General features: G+C 64.7%; 2 protein-coding genes across 2 annotated transcripts; one reads left to right on the top strand and one right to left on the bottom strand.

Annotated features, from left to right (window-relative positions):
• Window positions 1–560: 560 nt before the first annotated feature.
• POLD2 (DNA polymerase delta 2, accessory subunit) lies at window positions 561–7071 on the top strand. Its single transcript, XM_056113474.1, has 10 exons — window positions 561–803; window positions 4290–4411; window positions 4493–4616; window positions 4702–4816; window positions 4954–5152; window positions 5410–5490; window positions 5580–5737; window positions 5877–6004; window positions 6364–6465; window positions 6860–7071. The coding sequence occupies exons 1-10, from the start codon at window positions 584–586 to the stop codon at window positions 7015–7017; spliced, it is 1407 nt and encodes a 468-aa protein (XP_055969449.1). The 5' UTR covers window positions 561–583; the 3' UTR covers window positions 7018–7071.
• A 172-nt stretch (window positions 7072–7243) lies between these two features.
• On the bottom strand, window positions 7244–14239 carry AEBP1 (AE binding protein 1). The gene is made up of 21 exons (XM_056113467.1): window positions 13916–14239; window positions 12648–13019; window positions 12291–12353; window positions 12093–12164; window positions 11884–12009; window positions 11738–11815; window positions 11133–11210; window positions 10953–11027; window positions 10802–10855; window positions 10379–10488; window positions 10173–10312; window positions 9995–10079; window positions 9771–9915; window positions 9607–9692; window positions 9406–9529; window positions 9128–9324; window positions 8852–9031; window positions 8377–8725; window positions 8143–8282; window positions 7956–8055; window positions 7244–7841 (listed from the first exon to the last, which is right to left on the bottom strand). The coding sequence occupies exons 1-21, from the start codon at window positions 14157–14159 to the stop codon at window positions 7249–7251; spliced, it is 3411 nt and encodes a 1136-aa protein (XP_055969442.1). The 5' UTR covers window positions 14160–14239; the 3' UTR covers window positions 7244–7248.
• Window positions 14240–18466: the final 4227 nt, after the last annotated feature.

The raw sequence follows: 18466 nt of genomic DNA, 5'->3' as shown, positions 1-18466 counted from the left end.
CAGTGGCATTATTATTATTTTTTGCTTTTCTGGGTCACACCCGGCGTTGCACAGGGCTTACTCCTGGCTCTGCACTCAGGAGTTACCCCTGGCTCTGCACTCAGGAGTTACTCCTGGTGGTGCTCAGGGGACCATATGGGATGCTGGGAATCGAACCTGGGTCGGCCGCATGCAAGGCAAATGCCCTACCCGCTATGCTATCTCTCCAGCCCCCAACCCTGCTCTATTTTATATTTATGAGCAGGCGTAGGTGACAGGAAGGCCAGCCTTTCCGTCCTCAGATGGAGCAGTGCTGGAGAGCTGTTGGGGGGCGTGGAGAGACGGTGACCCCTCTGCGGGTGTGCGAGGAAAAGCCCCTGACTCTCCTACCCTCCTTTTGGAGGAGGGTTGTGGCCAGACGCTGGCCTGAATGACTGATGCCACCTTCTGTGGCTCCTGTGCTGCCCTTCTTGCCCAGGGCCCTGTGGACACATGTGGACAGCTCAGCTGAAAGCGGTGAGGGCAGGGGTGCAGGACAGCCTTTGTATTCTGCAGTGACCGCCTCCTCTTCGGCTGAAGCAGCAGTCTGAGCACCAGCCAGGCCATGTTCTCCGAGCAGGCTGCCCAGAGGGCCCACACGCTGCTGTCACCACCATCAGCCACCAATGCCACCTTTGCCCGGGTGCCCGTGTCAACATACACCAACTCCTCACAGCCCTTCCGGCTTGGGGAGCGCACCTTTAGCCGGCAGTATGCGCACATCTATGCCACCCGCCTGGTCCAGATGAGGCCCTTCCTGGAGAGCCGGGCGCAGCAACACTGGGGTAAGTGGTCAGTCTGGGAGAGCATGGCCCTTCTCCAGCAGCAGGGCTAGACCCGGCTCTGAGGCATCTGGTCCGTGACTGCCCAGTCCCCTGGAGGAAACGAGCAGCATGTGCCTCAGTTCCCCCTAGCAGTAGCAAGGAGGGTCCAGTTCATCCAAAGCCCGGCAGAGGGGCGGTGAGTTATTACATCATTGGTGCGGGGAACATGTTTTCCAGCCTTCAGCGTGATAGTCTACTGTGCCATGCCGTGGCTACCAGGTCCCTCTGTGTGGCCTACCAGCCGCCCGCCACCAAGAGCCGAGGCTGCTGGGGCCCCATCTCAGCGCCAGGGGGTCAGCCTGTGGTCACTGTTTTCTGCCAGGCCTCCTGTCTCTTGGGCTCTTTGGTCTTTGCTCGTCCTGTGACCTGGGCAACATCCCGTCTTTGGTTCCCCCTTTCTTGGCCACCTGGGCAGGTGGGTGACCCTCGATGCTGATGCAGGCCCCTGCCCACACCCCCTCACCCCGATAATTTGTGACTGATGCTGCTTGACCCGTTCTGGACTCTTTAGAGAACAGGCTCATTCTCTTACTTTTCAATCCCCCTGTCTTTTCATCTGTACGGCTCTATCATATTTCCTTGTGGCAATAAGATAGCACAGCGGGTAGGGCGTTCGCCTTACAAGCGGCCAACATGGCTGACCCGAGTTCGATTCCTCCGCCCCTCTCGGAGAGCCCGGCAAGCTGCCGAGAGTATTGGATATGCCAGACACAGTAACAACAAAGTCTCCAATGGAGATGTTACTGGGCCCGCTCGAGCAAATCGACGATCAACGGGAGGGCCTTTACTATATATATATACACATATATATTTATATATGTTATTTTCCACATCCAGTAAGCCTGAGCCCTGGGTTCATGCTGGACCTCTGGGGACCCTTTGGGAACCCCTCATGCTCAGACCCTCCTTAGCCTGCCAGCTTGAGAAGCTCACTTGATGAGAAGTGATGGGACACAAGGTGGGAATCTCCGCATCATGGTGGAATTAGCGAGGGAGCTTTTCCTTCTTCTTTGGTCAAAACACCTCAGACAAAGTATTGTCCCTCATCTTCTGTCACAAAATGAGGGCTGGCTTCTCCTGGTTCCTTCCTAACTGCCCCTTAAGCCTCTGGGACACGCTCCTCCAGCCTGACATCCGCACCCTCCTCAGCACCAAAGTGGCCTGTGGACTGAAAATGTCCTTTTTCTCTCAGGCTGTGGAGCCAGGAGCTGAGACAACCGCCCACGTGTGGGATGGTGTCTATCCACGCGGCCGTCCCCGCGGCTGGTCCCCGCGGCCTGCCCCCTCACCAGAGCCCCTCCACGCCTGCACTGAGCACACCAGCTCCTTTGCTGGCTGGCTCTCCTTTCCCTGCTCCCCATCTCTCCTCCAGACCTCAGCTCATTGTCCTTCGCTTCCGGGGCCGCCAGCCGCTGCTGTGCTGACCACCCCAGCTCCCGCCTGTTCTAACGCCTGTCCCATGCTGCCACTGTAGATGCTGCTTTCCAACCTTCCCCTGCCTGCAGACCAGCGTCAGGCTGAGGGTCTAGCCAGTGCTTCCCAGAGTGGGGACCCAGCTCCTTTCTGGAACCATCCAGGGGAGCCCCAGTGGCCTTGGGTACAATCGAGGATACTTTTGGTTTGTTTACTTCCGTTTGTTTGGTGTGTGGGCCACACCCTTGCAGTGCACAGGGCATCCTCCTGGCTCTGTGCTCAGGGATCATACCTGGTGGGGCTCAGAGAACCACATGTGGTGCCAGAGACCAAACCGGGGTCAGCTGCGTGCAAGGCCAGCACCCACCCTGCTGTACGATCGCTCTGACCTGACGGGCGCACTGCGTTACTTGTTTTTGGAAAGGAGGCAGGAGGCAGGTAACTCTGGGAGCCTGTGTTCTTGAGGGCCTGGGCCGGCCCTGGGGTGCTCTTTGGTGCTGGGGCTGCCAGTGCCCACACACTGGCCCCCTTGCACACGTCTCACCCCCGTCTTCGGGCACCTTGTTCTCCCTGTACCGCCCACGTACCTGGGTACTAACCCTGTGACCTGGAACACTCCCTTCATCTCTGAGCCTCAGCTTCGTGGGGCTCAGGCAGGGCCGGGCCTCAGTGGGTCTGTGGGATCCATCCTCTCCCGTGTCTGGAATCTCTCTGTCTGGATCTCAGTCCTGCTTTATCTTGTTTTGAATGCCTCCGCCCTGCTCCCCAGGGAACACAGCTCTGGAATGTTCTCGGCTGCTCCCGAGAGGAGGGGTGTGCTCAGCCGGGAGGGGGCCGGGACACAGCCACGCTTCCCGCCATCTCCTGCAGGATTTTTCTCCAGAGTCGCGCTTCTGCTGACAAGTCCCAGACCTTATGGGACTCAGGCTCCATCCTCCTGCCACCCGGACCTTCGGGTCACCCATCCCCTGCACGAGCAGGGAGGCCCGGCTCCTCGGGAGATGAAGTGTGAACCAGGCGTCTCTGTTCTGAGAGAACGAGGCGTGGGGCAGGGCAGCTGGAAGCATCCGGGCGCTTCAGCGATGTGGCATCTTTTGGGCAGTGCTAGGTTGAGACTCACTAGCACTAGCAATCAGGGTAGGACTCAGCTGTGAAAGGCTGCCCTTGGCAAAGAGCTAAGCCCTCCGCAGGGGTGAGGGCTGTTGTTTGTTTGGGGGCAGTGTGCTAAGGGCTCACTTCCGGCAGGGCTTGGGCAACCCTATGTGATGCAAGAGACGTACACAAATTAAACACTAAGTCATCAAGAAAATAATTTAGGGGCTAGGAAGATAGTACAGCTTGCCTGCGGCCAACCCGGGTTGGATTCCCGGCATCCCATATGGTCCCCAAGCTCCGCCAGGAGGTGGTTCCTGAGTGTAGGGTAAGCCTTGAGTATTGCCAGGTGGTGGCCCCAAAACAAAATCCAAACATTTCAAGTTACACAGCTGAAGAGGCTAGGTGACTTAGAGCAGCAATGTATACTCTACTAGTTCTGAAGACCAAATCTCAGGTGTTGACTGGGCTGTGTCCCCTGCAGGGGGACTTTTTGGGGGGCAGGGGGGGCGGGGAGAAGAGCCACGAAAGCACAAACCCAGGCAATGCTTAGCACTAACTCCGGGCTCCGGGCTCAGGGATCATCCTGGTGAAGCTCAGGGGACCATATTGGATGCCAGGAATCAGACCCAGGTTGGCCACTTGCGAGGCCAGCAAACAAGTGCCCCATCCACTGTATTACTGTATTACTCCAGCCCCAGGAGAACACTTTGTGGCCCCTTCCAGCTTCCCGGCAGCCCTGGCCTTCGGGCTGTCTTTCCCGTGACCGAGAGCCGAGAGGAGGCTGGGGAAAGCAAGGCCATAGTCTGGCCGGGAGGCTCCTGGCTGCGGGGAGCAGGCTAGAACTGCTGCAGCTGCTGGGCGGGGTGGGCAGGGGTGGGCCTGAGCACAGGGCCCTGGGCTGCTGGCATGGCCCGGTGTCCATGGGGGCCGTCCCCGCAGGCCCCGGCGTGCTGGTGCGGAAGCTGTGTGAGCTGCAGCCCGGGGAGCGCTGCTGTGTGGTGGGGACACTCTTCAAGGCCATGCAGCTGCAGCCGTCCATCCTGAGGGAGATCAGCGAGGAGGTGAGGACGGGACAAGGGCGTCGGGCTGTGGGACACAGCACGGAGCCCCCGCGACCCAACCACCGGCCCCCCGCACCCTAGCACAACCTGCTCCCGCAACCGCCGCGGAGCAAGTACATCCACCCCGATGACGAGCTGGTCCTGGAGGATGAGCTGCAGCGCATCCGGCTGGACGGCGCCATTGACGTGTCCAAGTTGGTCACAGGTGGCAGTGCGGATCGGGCGGCCTGGGGGGTGGTGCCTTCGGTGGTGGGAGCCCCCCCGGGGAGGGCTGACCCTCTGCTCCCCAGGGACGGTCCTGGCTGTGCTCGGCTCTGTGCGGGATGACGGGAAGTTCCTGGTAGAGGAGCACTGCTTGGCGGAGCTGGCCCCCCAGCAGCCCGCGGCCCCGCCCGACTCCGACCGGTGAGTAGCAGTAGGCTGCTGGCGTGGCCCGGTGTCCACGCGGGGCTGCCCCGCAGGAAGCCAGGGAGACACGGGTCCTCGCTGCCGCCTGCCCTGGGGGGTGGGGGTGCTCAGCGTGACCCCGACTCCTCCCGCAGGTTCGTGCTGCTGGTATCCGGCCTGGGCTTGGGCGGCGGCGGCGGCGAGAGCCTGCTGGGCACACAGCTGCTGGTGGACGTGGTGACGGGGCAACTGGGGAGCGAGGGCGAGCAGAGCAGCGCGGCCTGCGTCTCCCGGGTCATCCTGGCCGGGAACCTGCTGAGCCACAGCACCCAGAGCAGAGACTCCATTAACAAGGTAGGCCCGGGGTGACCCTCACACATGCTCGGACCCAGGCTCCTGGGGCTTCAGACCCCAGAGGCTGAGGGCCTCCTGTGCAGTGCCGTGCTCGGGGCTGACTCCTGGCTCGGCGGGGATCACTCCTGGCGGGGGCTCCAGGAACCAGAGGGGATGCCGGGGGCGGGGGGGCGCTGTCAAAGTCAGACTGGTCTCATGCGAGGCCAGCGCCCTCCCTGCTGTGCTGTCGCTCTGGCCCAAGACTGCGATTCTTTCAGGCCAAGTACCTCACCAAGAAGACACAGGCAGCCAGCGTGGAGGCCGTCAAGATGCTGGACGAGATTCTCCTGCAGCTGAGTGTGAGCCCAGCAGGCTTTGGGGTGGTGAGGCGGGCTCGGGGGGCTGCCGGGCAGGGCCAAGGCCTGAGCCCTCCCCCCGTGCCATGCAGGTCTCGGTGCCCGTGGACGTGATGCCCGGCGAATTTGACCCGACCAACTACACACTCCCCCAGCAGCCGCTGCACCCCTGCATGTTCCCCCTGGCCACCGCCTACTCCACCCTGCAGCTGGTCACCAACCCCTACCAGGCCACTATCGACGGGGTCAGGTGCCGCAGCCACAGCTGAGCCTGGCCTTGGGGGGCTTGTGTGGGGGTCTCTCCCCTAAGGCTGGCCTGGACACCCCCAGGGTGCCGGGGGACTGTGGACTGGCTGCAGTGGGAGGTCAGCTGAGCCTCCACTTTGCAGGTTCTTGGGGACCTCTGGACAGAACGTGAGTGACATTTTCCGCTACAGCAGCATGGAGAACCACCTGGAGATCCTGGAATGGACCCTGAGGGTCCGTCACATCAGCCCCACGGCCCCCGACACCCTGGGTAACAGGACTCGGCCACACGGGGCGGGAGAGAGGAGGACCAGGAAGGCTGGCAGGGCCCTGGAAAGTGCAATGCCAAGCAGACTCGTCTGCCTGGCGGGACCTGAGGGCGTCCCAGACAGGCTCGTTCCAGATTGGCCCTTATTCCATCTGTGGCTGCAGCTCTGCATTGGGGCCGAGGACCTGGGGTGCATGTGAGAGGTGGCCAGGGCAGGCCTGGCCCTGCTCCGGGGCCAAAGGCAGCAAGGCCACCCTGTCTTCCCGGGCCTGTCAGAATAGGCTGGGTGCTGCAGACTGAGGGGAGCTGCCCTGGCGCTGGGTGGGGGCGGGGGCCACGCTCAGCACTGTCTTCCTCTCCAGGCTGTTACCCCTTCTACAAAACTGACCCCTTCGTCTTCCCGGAGTGCCCACACGTCTACTTTTGTGGCAACAGCCCCAGCTTTGGCTCCAAGATCATCCGAGGCAAGTTCTGTCTCCTGGGCTGTCCCACTAGACTGGGGACAGGGCTCACCTGAGAGGAGGTCACCCCCGCACAGCGGGAGTCTGGGCTGAGCCTGTTTAGCGCTGCTCTGGGCATCAGCCCAACCTTCATGGCTGCACTGCGTGTCCAGTGTCCATCCTCAGCCCCAGCCCTGACTGTCCCTCCAACCTCCATCCTCAGCCCTGGCCCCGACTTTCCAGCCTCTATCCTCAGTCCTGTACCTCACTGAGCAGCGTCCATCCTTAACCCTGCCCCCCACTGTCCAGCCTCCATCCTCAGTTCTGTCCCTGCCGTTCTGGTGCCAGTCGCCCCTGGGCTGCCCTTGAAGCCACGGCTCAGGTGACCTAAGGGGTCCCATGTGTGTGTTCTCTGCAGGCCCTGAGGACCAGAAGGTGTTGCTAGTGGCCGTCCCAGACTTCAGTGCCACGCAGACGGCTTGCCTGGTGAACCTGCGCACCCTGGCCTGCCAGGCCATCAGCTTCTCTGGCTTTGGGGCAGAGGAGGACCTGGGAGCCCTGGGGCTGGGCCCCTGAGTCCGGAGCTGCACCCAGTCCCTTCCCCGCACCCTTGGGAGCCTTTCCTTTGTAAATAAAAGTGTCAGACCCACTGTTGCCTGCGGTCCTCTCGGGGCTGGGGGGAGGCACTGAGCCATACGGGGCCTGGAGCCGGATTTATTGGAGCCGCCTGGGCAGGAGAGAGGGGCCCGCCCTAGTGCGTGGCAGCCCTGCCACTGGCCGACTGGCCCACGGCGCCGTGTGCTGAGCTCAGAAGTCGCCAAAGTTCACCGTGTAGGTCTCCACGGTGGTGTAGGGGAACTCTGCGCCCGTGACCTCCTCCTCCTCCTCCGGCTCCTCGGGCGGCCCCAGCTCAGTCCCAAACTCCGTCACCACTTCCGTGTAGGTCTCGGTCTCCTCCTCCCAGTCGGCTGTGCCCCCCGGGGCCAGGGGCCAGGGGCTCAGGGTGGGTGCTTGCGCGGGCGTGGGCACGGGGGGCGCCGTGGGGGCCGCGGGCGGTGCCGTGGGGGGCGCGGGGGACGGCGTGGCCGTGGCGTTGAGCCGGCGCAGCCGCTGCTGCTCGCGCATGCGCAGCCGGTACTGCAGGCGCCGCTGCTGCAGGCGCCGCTGCTGGGGGCTCATGGGGCGCGAGGGGTCCACACGCAGGATGGGCCGGTTCCCGTTCATGGCCAGGATCTCCCGGATGCGCTTCCAGTTGGAGCGGGCCAGGACGAAGTTGCACTGGGTGGCGCCGATGTCGTAGTCCACGTTGCAGGTCTTGGCGCTGGGGGTGTAGCCCTCGGCCTGCGCCGTCACGCGGTACTCGCCGGGGTTCAGGAGCCGCCAGTAGTCGCCGCCGCCCGCTGCGGGGACGGACGAGGACGGCCGGCCTCGGTGAGGGCCCGGGACCCCGGGCCAGCCTCAGCCCCAGGCCTGCCCGCGACCTGCCTGCCACCCCAGGCCCTCGCCCCAGCTACCTGTCTTCACGCCGTGGTTGATGCCACTCACAGAGATGGTGGCATTGGCGATGGGGACACCCTGCTCGTCCGTCACCACCCCCTTGATGCCACGATGAACCTGCAAGAGGGGCAGGGGTGGCTGGAGTCTCCCTCTGCTGTTCCCCTGTCCCTGGGTGCCGGGGGTGGGGCGGGGGTCAGGCCCCACCTGCTCCATGAAGGTGAGCAGCGCCTCCTTGTTGTTCTCCCACTCCCGGGGCAGCTCGGACTCGTGCGGGAACTTGTCACAGCCCAGGAAGATGGACAGCTCCAGGCAGTTGGTGTGCAGGTAGCTGAAGTCGTTGATCGCTGGCAGGGGCGGGCACGGCGCGGTCACCCAGGCCCACGGCAGCACCACCCGCCCGCCCGGTGGCTGCTGCCCCCCGTCCTCCCTGCCACTCACTGCCAGACCGCGGGTTCCACTTGGCCCCGTTGACGATGCCCAGGCTGCTGGTGTAGTCCTGGGCCTGGCACCCCCCGCGGTAGGGCTCTGTCATGGTGAGGTGGGCCGACGCGAAGGCGATGGCCAGCCAGCGGAAGATGGCATGGTCCGGGGTCTCCTGAGCCTCGGACACCTCCTCCTCCTCGCCCCGGGCAGCAGCCATGGCAGCCGCCAGCAGCTGCTCCTGGCTGGGCGTGCGGGCCATGTCGTAGGGGTAGGACACCAGCCGCTCACCTCCGTTCAGGTTCGCCCCCAGCACAAAGGGGATCTTCTCCATCCAGGAGATGATGGCCCGGACCTCCGTGGACACCTAGGGGCGGGGCGGGTGCAAGGCAGTGCCCAGGCTTCCAGCACCTTCCGTGCGCGCCTGTCCCTTCACCCCACCCGGGCACGGGCACACCCACCCACCACCCACCCGAGCTGCGCCCAGGCTCACCGTGGCATCGGGGGCAAGGTAGCGTTCAGGGATGGGCAGGTTATTGTTGGGGACCCGGTAGGGGACCCACTTCCTCTCCTCGGCTCCCCAGAGCACCGAGTTGAGATCCGGAAAGTCCTCGTAGATGTCGAAGCCTTCCTCGGTCCATAGCCCCAGCGCCCAGTTCCCGAACTCCGAGCCCTGGGGAGGCACCGGCTCAGCCCTGAAGCGCCCCCAGTGCCGGCCGGCCACCCCGTCCCTGCAGGGCAGGCGCCCCGCGCGCATGCGCACACCCACCGTCTGCGCAGCCACCTCGTAGCCGTCGGGGTTGAGCGAGGGCACCAGGTGGATGCGCGTGTCGTGCACCAGGCTGCGCACACGGGGGTTGTCGGCGCGGTACTCGCGGCACAAGTACTGCATCAGCAGCAGCAGCAGCTCGCGGCCCAGCACCTCGTTGCCGTGGATCCCCGCCGTGTAGCGGAACTCGGGCTCGCCTGCAAGGCCAGGGGCTCAGCCGCGCCCGCCCTGGGCTCCTCGCAGCCCCGGGGCCCGCGGCGGGAAGTGGGGGCGCGCACCCAGCTCGTGTTCCCCGGGGTGGTCGGAGATCTCCATGGCGTAGATCTTGAGCCCCCGCGAGCTCTTGCCCAGGCTGTAGGTGCGGGTGATGGTGGGGCAGTCCTCGTTCACGGCCTTCATCAGCTGCCCGGGAGAGGCCGTGAGCAGGGCTGGCTGGGGGTGGGTAGGGTCCGGCTCCCCGACCCACCCCGGAGAGTCACCTGTCGCATGTCCTTGTAGCTGTGGTGGCGGAAGTCCAGGTCGTCTGTGCTCACGGCCTCGTTCTGGGCGTAGTAGCTGTGAACGGCTGCAGAGACAGACAGGGGCGCCTGAGCCAGCCGAACACCCCCCCACATCCCCCCCATCCCAACCGCCCCACACTCACGAGTCAATGGACACCCCAGCACCTCCAGCCGCAGGCAGAGGCTGCCGTTCCACGTGAGTGGGTAGACGCGGATGAAGCGAGCCACCACGGGCTCGGGAAGCTCACTCAGCACCGGCGTGTCCTTGTCCACGTTCCCGTGGAAGGTCTGCGGAGAGGCGGGCCTCAGTCCCGCTCCTCACGCAGGCCGAGTGCCCACAGGGGCGGGGGGCGAGTGTGGCACCCACCATTTCCTCATAGCCGTTCGTGTACATCACCCACGTCTGGCTGTCGTTGCTGAAGCCCACGAAGAAGGAGGTCACGAAGTCGTCACTGGGGAGGACATGGGTCAGGCCAATGTCCCCTCCCCAAGCCACAGGGGAGGGAGGCGCTGGGGGCAATGACAGCAGGGTGGAGCCCACTCACTGCACTCGGGAGTCGCGGCCCTGCGTGATGACCCCTGTGAAGAGGGTGGTCCTCCTGGTGTCCACCTCTATCCACTGGGTCCGCGCGTCGTCCTCGGCGCACCACGCCCCGTCATAGTAATCATCCTCGTTGGCGCCCGCCTGTCAGGCAGCAGGGCTGAGCAGGGGCCCTAGCGTGTGGGGCAGCCCCTGCCCCCTGACACCTACCTGCATGTTGAGCCGGCCGCGCTGGGCACCCAGGCCATGGCGTAGCATGGACGAGGCCCGGATCTGGTTGTCCTCAATGCGGTGTGACTCCATCCCGATAGGGGGACACTCTGTGGACACGGGGCCCGGGTGGGTGGGCGCTGGGCTGGTTCCTCCTCCCACCCCTCCCGTCTGCCCTGGGGCTCCCCGCCCCCAGTCCCGGAACCCAGGAGTTGAGGGTTCTGTGCACCAGGTTGGGGGACCAGTCGGATCCCGAAATCCAGGCGTGGGGTGAGCTGGGTGTCCTACTGCATGCCCCCCTTTTTCATCCCCACCTCCCTGCACCCCACAGCACCAACCCAACCCTGGGCTCCACCCTCTGGTCCCTGCGACCCCCCGCCTCCGCCATACATGGCCCCCCTTTCCTCCGGGTCCCTCACTCACTGACTTTCTTCCTGGGGGCCCACTCCTCCTCCAACTCCTCCCCTTTGCGTGGCCCTGGGAGCAAGAAAGGCAGGAAGTGGCTGGGAAGCCCTCCCCCACCCCCAGCTCTGTGCACCAGCCTACCACCCCCCCCCCCAGCACCCGCACCCACCTTTATGATCCTTGCCCTTGCCCCCTGTCCACCTGCCATCCTTCTCCTCCTTGCTGCCCTCCTTTTTGGGTTTCTCTGCAGGATGCAAGAGAGGGACCCGTCAGGTTAGCTCAGGACTTGGGGGACAGAAGTAGGGCCACGTGGGAACGGGGTCTCAGCTGGGGAGAGCGCTGCACTCACTCAGCTCCTCCTTCTCCTCATCCGTCTCCACAGCAGGCCCGGGCTCCTGGGGCCGGGGCAGCCTGAAGTAATAGTCCACTGCGGGGGAGGCATGGCTGAGGGGCTGTGGCACCGGGCTCCCAGGGCCACAGGAAAGCGGCGGGATTGGGGTAGTCTTTGAAAGTTGTCGTTTGCTTCTGGGTCATGCCCGGAGATGCTCAAGGGCCACTCCTGGCTCTGCACTCAGGAATTACTTGGAGTGGTGCTAGGGGGACCATATGGGATCCCGCGGAACAAACCCAGGCCTGCCCACACCCAAAGCCAGCGCCTTCCCCACTGCACTGTCACTCTGGAGTCGTTGGTGAGGAATCCAGACTCCTGGTGGGCCCAGAGGAGGACAGAGAGTCCATGGGTGGAGGGGGCAGGAGACAGGCTGAACTGGGCATGTGGCAGGGCACAGGGCGGGCCCGGCGACAACTGACCCTTGTGCCAGAGGGGGGTTACAAACTCAGGCGGCTGAGCAGGATGGGGTGGGAGGACCAGCCTGTGTGGAGCGGCAGGAGGCGGGGGGGTGGGGGGGGTGGCAGGGGCGTGGGCACTGCTCCCGCGCTGGCCTGGCCACTCACTGTGGTCATAGTCAGGGATCACGTAGCCGTCACCATAGTCAGGGAGCTGTGAGGGCAGTGCTGGCCTCGGAGGCGGCTCTGTGGAGTGGACACAGAGTGGGCCAGTGCCCTCCACTAGGGCCCCCACCTGTCGACCCTGGTCCTACCAGTGCTCTCCTCAGGGGCCTCAATCCCCAGCCCAGGCTGCTTGGCTCTGTCCTCCGCATGCTCAGGCCGGGGCCGCCTCCTGCTGGGGGGTGGTCGGGGCTGCTTCTGGCGCCGGATGTACTCAACTGAAGGGAGGGGGATGGGGGCTGGTTGGGCCGAGCCCCCTCCCAAAGGGGGACAAGCAGGCGGGGGTGGGGGGTCAACTCACAGTCCTCGTAATCCTCCCTCTCTATCTGGTCATTGTAGTCCATTGTGGGCAGCTCCGTCTCCTCGTCTGGCTCTGCAGGGAAGCATTCAGGGTCACCTCGCTGGAGACCCAGGCTGATGCCCCGCCCAGGCCCACCCTGGAAAGCAGCAAGCCAGGCTGGTCCCCAAAGCCTGCCCACTCACCAGGCTGCCCACTCACCAGGCTGGCCATCCATGCTGGCCTCTCTCCCTGGACCACGCGGGGGGCTCGGGTGGGCCCCACCTACAACAGGAAACCAAGAAGGTGGCCCAGCGCTCACCTGGGCCCAGGTTCCAGTGCCCGGCGGCCCCGGCTCCGTCCCCAGGATGGCTCCTCCCAGGTTGGGAGCAGACAGCCTTCTGGGGATCCCTGTGCCGCAGGGCAGCTGGGTGAATCCCAGGACAGGGAGAGAGAAACCCATCAGAGCAGTGCCCACAGCAGGGCTCGGTGACCAGGAGGCCCCCAGGGCCCCTCGGCAGGACAGGAAGCAGAGTCACGTCCCCCTCCTTCCCAGCTCCTCCAAGGAGCCTCGCCTACCTCCCGCCTGTGCAGTCTCCTCTGGACCAGCAGTAGAGGGTGGGGGCAGAGGCCAGAGGGGGGCTTCTGAGGGGCTCAGGGCAGGGGGTCTCCTCCCGGGCCCGGGCTTCTTGGTGGCCCTTGGTGGCTTCTCTTTCGGCTTCTTGGTGGCCTTCGGCGGCTTCTCTTTCGGCTTCTTGGTGGCCTTCGGCGGCTTCTCTTTCGGCTTCTTGGTGGCCTTTGGCGGCTTCTCTTTCGGCTTCTTGGCAGTCTTTGGCGGCTTCTCCTTGGTCTTAGGCAGACTGGGGATGTCCTCGGGAGTCTGCTTGGTGGTCTTGGCACCTTTATCCTTCTTCCCCTGCTTTCCTTTGTCTTTGGACTTCTCCGGAAGCCCTGTCCCAAAGGCAAATTGGAGTCAGCTGGTGAAGAAGCCCACCAGGCCCCAGGTGGCACCCAAGGCGCCCGGAGCCTGGCTCAGGGGGTCTGTTAGCCCCACATTTTCCAGTGGGGAGGCCGAGAGGCTGTCCTGGGTAATCTTTTCCTTCTCTGCACACCCACCTCAGTCTGGGGCTCAGTCCTCAGCCGCCCACCTACCAAAGCCCCACAGGAGTCCTTGAAGGGCGTCCTGCACCCTAAGCCTGGGTCTCTCCTGCCTACTCTGAACTGGGCACAGACAAGCGAGGGATGGCATCCAGCCTGGGGCCTCAGCCCTGCCAGCTGCCAAAGAAAAGGTGAGGAAAGGCCCCAGTCCTCCCAAAGCCGCCTCAGTGGGGCAGAGAAGCGTCAGAGCATGGGGTGGGGTCCTCGGGCGTCTCTCACCCAGAGTGGGCCAGAGACAGAACCCCACAGGGGACAGACAGGAGTCACATTCTTGGGATCTGGTGGGATCTGGGCAGGCAGAGGGGGGGGGGGGAGCTGTCCTGGGGCAGGCACAATGAGAGGGGTCCAGAGAAGGGTGTCGGAGCTCAGGGGTGATGAGCTGGGGTGGGTGCCGGCAGAGAGGGAGGGCTTGGCGCTGCATCCCTCCCCGGTGCGGGTGATGTGGGCACTGCCCACCGCCCTGGGCAAGCCCCTCACCTCTTCTGCTGCTGGAGTAGGACCCGGGCAGGAAGGCAAGGCGAGTGTGGGGCCCCAGCAAGAGGTGGAGAGCCCCGTGCCCACCGCCCGTGCGGGCTCCCTCCCCTTCCCGGGAGGGGCAGCAGACGCCCCCCTTCCCTGGCTTCTCGTCCAGTCCCTCTGGGCGCTGGGGACAGGAGCTGGCCCCCGCCCCCCGGGTCAGTGGGTCTCACCCTCCCCGGCACGTGGCTTGCCGGCCGCGGGCGCTCTGAGGCTTGGCTGCGCGGGTTCGGGGAGCGGCGGGGCCTCCACGTCGCCGTCCTCCTCCGGCCGCTCGGGTCCCCGCTCGGACAGGAAGCCCTCGAGGAACTCCTCGATCTCGTCGTCGGTCAGCACGCTCTGCGGGCGCCCCCCGGGGCACAGCGCCAGCAGCGCCAGGAGGCCGCCGAGCAGGGACGCCCCGCGCGCTGCCCCCATGGCCCGGGCGCGCGGGAGCGCGGGAGCGCGGGGCGCGGCGGGTGGCGGGATGTGGAGGAAGAGCGCAGAGGTGCAGGGGCGCGGGGTGCAGGGGCGCGGGGCGCGGAGGAGGGGTGCGGGAGTGCAGGGGTGGGGGGCCGGAGGGGATGTGGGCAAGGCGGGCAGGAGCTGGGGGACTGCGGGCTCCGCGGTGGGGGCGCGGGGGTCGCGGTTCTGGGCACCGCAGCAGCAGGGACGGGGCTCGCGTGCGCGCCGCCTTCTCCGAGCAGCCCGCCGGGCGGGGGCGCCGGGGCTTCCGGAGCCGCCCCCCACCGGGAAGGAGGAGCTGGAGGGGCGTGGACAGAGGGGCTGGGGGGCGGATGGGGGGGTGCCCGCCGGGCGCCACGCGCTGCCGAACCGCGCCCAGGAAGGAGAAGCGGGGCTGGGGGTGCCCAGGGGCTGCGCGGGGGGCGGGGTTCCCGAGGGTCCAACCAGGGGAGCCACCGCTCAGCCCTGCAGGCCCCTCAGGGCCCCTCAGGCTCCATCCCCTTCCCAGAGATGGGCTGTAGACTCCCAGAGCACTTTCCCGTCACACGGGGGCCCTTGCGTTCCCCCACCCCCAGAAGGTCCTTTAAGCTGGGATGCATCTTTGTGCTCGGGGCCCAGGGCACTGCCTGCACCCCCGTTTCGACAGCACCATTTCATCCCAAGGAATGAGGCACCACTGCCTGAGGTCCGGACCCCTCCCTCCCTCTCCATCAAGGAGCATGCCCTCTCCCACCGCGTACGACCCCCCCTCGCCCCCCCCCATGGACCAGGAGGTGATTCTCCCTTCCTCTTACTGTTTGCTTTCTTCTTCCTAGCATTATTATTTTTTAGCTTTGGGGGGCCACACCTGGTGCTTAGGGCTTACTCCTGCCTCTGTGTTCAGGGATCACTCCTAGCTGGCTTGGGGGACCCTCTGTGATGGCAGGGTTGAACCTGGTTCAGCCACCATCCAGACAAGTGCTTGACCCACTGCACTACCTCTCTGGCCCTCAGAACTCAGAATAGGTGTTTGCAGCCACGCTGGCTACTCCACGGGCCACAGTGGTACACAGGCCGGGCATCAGAGAACCCAGAGTCGAGCCGTCTGTCCCGGTGCAGGGGCAGGACTGACCAGTGATGCCAGTCTGGGATGAAGCACAGGAAGTGGCAACACCAAGGGGCACTGCACAGAGGCCACACCCAGTACAAGGAGGCAAAGTGGCACACATCTGGCGCACCCAGATGGATCCCCCCGAGTCGGGTCAGATGTGGACGCCTTGTGCCCAGAAGGTGCCAGTGGGAGAAACCAGGGGCCTCTGGGATGACCCACAGTGCTCAAATCTCAGGTTTCAAGAAAAGAGGGACCGGGAGCCCCAAGAAGGCAGGGAACACTGGGGGGACTGCCACCGACCCCAGAGAGGCTTGTTCTCTCTGCCTTCATCCTTTCAAGGTGCTTCCTCCTGCCTGGCCCGCTAACACCTATTTGCAGTTAAAGGGCTGGTGTGGTCCGACCCCAGGCAGCTACAGTGGCAGGCAGGACACTGTCCATGTGAGCCAGCACCCTTTCAGCTCTCACGATTGGCCGGCTTCTGGCTTTTCAGATCCCAACTGCACCCCTTCCCCCTAAATCAGCTCTGCCCTCCCCCTTCGCTGCTGGCCCAGGCCCCTGTGGGAGTGAGGCAAGCTCTTGCCGGAAATGTCCCCTGTGGGCCTATGAGTCATCCTTCTTGAAACCTTGTCTTGGAACTTGCACTGCGGCCCTGAGTCGGACGTGTCCATCAGGGAGGCCCAAGACGGCAGGGTAGGGGGGGCGGGGGGGTGGGGAGGAGGTTGGGAGACGTCACTTCCCGGGGAGCCGCTTCCAAGATCAGCCGGCGCACACGTGGACTGGACTGGGGCCCGCACCCCTGCCAGGGAAAACAGAGGCTCACAAAACTAAAACGGGAGAGTAAGAACCTTTCTTCAGCCACACAGGGCCAGTGCCCCCGGGGCGGTGTAGGGTACTGGGTGCGGGGCCCTCGGCCCTCCTGGGGTGCTGGCCCCCTACCTTAGGACCCACACCCAGGGCTCGGGCAGTCTGATCCATGGCGAGCACTCACAGGGGCTAGCTGGGGGGGGGGGGGATCCTGAGACACGGGGCCTGTCCTCTCTCCCAGGAGGGTGCTAAGGGGCCAAGGGCAGGGTGCCCATCTTGTCTCCAGAGCCTGGGAGCTGAGAGGAGAGTGATGAGGGACAGGCTGAGGCCCTGCCAGGTCGGTCCTATTTGCTCCTGAGCCACAGCACAGACACGTCAGGTCCTTCTAGAAAGAACAGTGCTGGAGGGAGAGGCCAGGAGGGGCTGCCCCACCTGTGCTCCAGAGATCAGCAGAGGAGCAGTGCAGAGGTCCAGGAGGCTGCCTGGAGGAGGAGGCATGCTCAGGGCAAGCTGCCACAGAGCAACCCACATTCTGTTTTCAGCAATGTTGCCCCTAGTCCCAGGGGGTGGAGTGACGGGTGGGAGGACAAGGAGGACCCCAGCCTCGCTCCTCAGGAAGAGGCTTCAGGGGAAGAGCAATTGGGAAGGGATATGTTGATTAGCTGAGCACTGTGGCAAAATTTGCACCCTCAGAGGTGCTGGGAGCGGCCATGTTGGGCCGGGCGGCCAGAGGGGTCCCTGCTCCCAGGCCAGCACCACTGCCTGAGGTCAGGACCCCTCCCTCCCTCTCCATAAAGGAGCATGCCCTCTCCCACCATACAGGGCCCCCGACATGGACCAGGAGCTGATTCTCTCTTCCTCTCACTGTTTGCTTTCTTCTTTCTATCATTGTTATTTTTTAGCTTTGGGGACCACACAAGTAAGCTTAGGGCTTACTCCTGGCTCTGTGCTCAGGGTGCTCTGCCCAGGATTCCTGGGGTCCCCCTGCACTGGCTGGGGAGGGGGGAAGCTTGAGGCGACACCTACAGGCTCTCGGTGATGCTCAGTTCGCCTGGCCAGTGGCCCTCTCCAGTGTGGACCATCAGGGATCAGAAAGCGCTGGCCTGAACTAGGAAGTGGTGAGGTCAATACCCCCGCTGCCGGCTCTGGCCGTCTGGCCCCCGAGCCCCAGGCCCCATCTTAGGGCTCCGAGGGGAGAGAAGGAGGGAGACACTAAGCGTCCCTCTCCACTCTGGGGGAGACGTCCTCAGGAAGGACTGTCCCCGACCCGCCTGGGCCACACACCAGACCTCTGAGGTGGTGATTCATTCTGATGCTGCCCAGGAGTGCTCGTCCCAGACACCCCGAGCCTTCCCGCCAGGGCCTGCTGGCCACTTCCGCCAGAAACGGCCTCGCCGCGGGTTGCTGCAGCTGGACAGTTCTTGGGTTTGTCCCCTGCATCCCCTGTCCCAGCCCCTATCCACGCCCTCAGCCCCACTGCCTCTGGTGCCCAGGCAGGAAGCTGAGCAGGCCTGTGTGTGTGTCCATGGTCCTTGGTTCACGGGGAAGGTCCTTACAAAGCTTCCAACAACGGTCCGGCCCGAGAGCGTGCAATCTGGACACGGCCTTCCTCTGCATGTCCAGCCCAGACCCCTCCCTCGGTCACCTGGGTCCTGGGTCCTGGAGCACAGGTGTGGGGGGGGGGGCAAGCTGTGCGTGAGGACCAACTGTGTCCATTTACAAGTGAGGACCGTCTCAGTCTCCCTCCAGAGGAAGAGAACGCTCAGGACACGAGGCGTCAGGGCCACCGCACGTTGGCAACAGGGAAGGTTCCAGGTGGCGACTCTGACGTCAGGCTTGATGATCTTAGTTTTGATCGGTAGCCACCGACCTCACAGCCCAGGGAACCCTGCCAACAGGGCCAGTTCTGAAGCCCAGCTCGGGACGGCAAGCAGGGACGCAGGGGCAGTACCCGAGGTGCCCAGGCCCCCCGACAGTGACCGGACGGGAGCAAGGTGAAGCTGAGGTGCACAGAGGCCTTGGGGGTGGGGGCTGGGGGCTAACGGAAGCCCCTCCTGCCTCCTGGGATCAGGGCAAGGGATCCCACACCTCCTCCCTTTGACTCTGGCACTCCCGGGGCCCCTGGAATGTCCCGTGTCTGTTGCACGTTGGGCCAGGCCTCAGGCCCAGGGGAGTGGCATTCCCAGAGCCTGGGCCTCGGCGCTCCAGACAGTGTCTAGCCATCCACACAACCGGCTAACAACCTTCGCGGTTCCTGAACAACTCAAAAACCACATGTGCTTTCTGCGGGCTCGTGGCCACCCCACCCTCCTCCGCTCCCAGGCCCGGGCTGCTGAGCGAGCAGAGAGCTCCCCCAAATTCCTTCCACTCTCCGCAGGCCAGGCCC

This window comes from Sorex fumeus, unplaced genomic scaffold, assembly GCF_029834395.1.
Source record: "Sorex fumeus unplaced genomic scaffold, SorFum_2.1 ptg000020l, whole genome shotgun sequence".
NCBI lineage: Eukaryota > Metazoa > Chordata > Mammalia > Eulipotyphla > Soricidae > Sorex > Sorex fumeus.
This window is presented reverse-complemented; position numbering and strand designations above follow the sequence as displayed.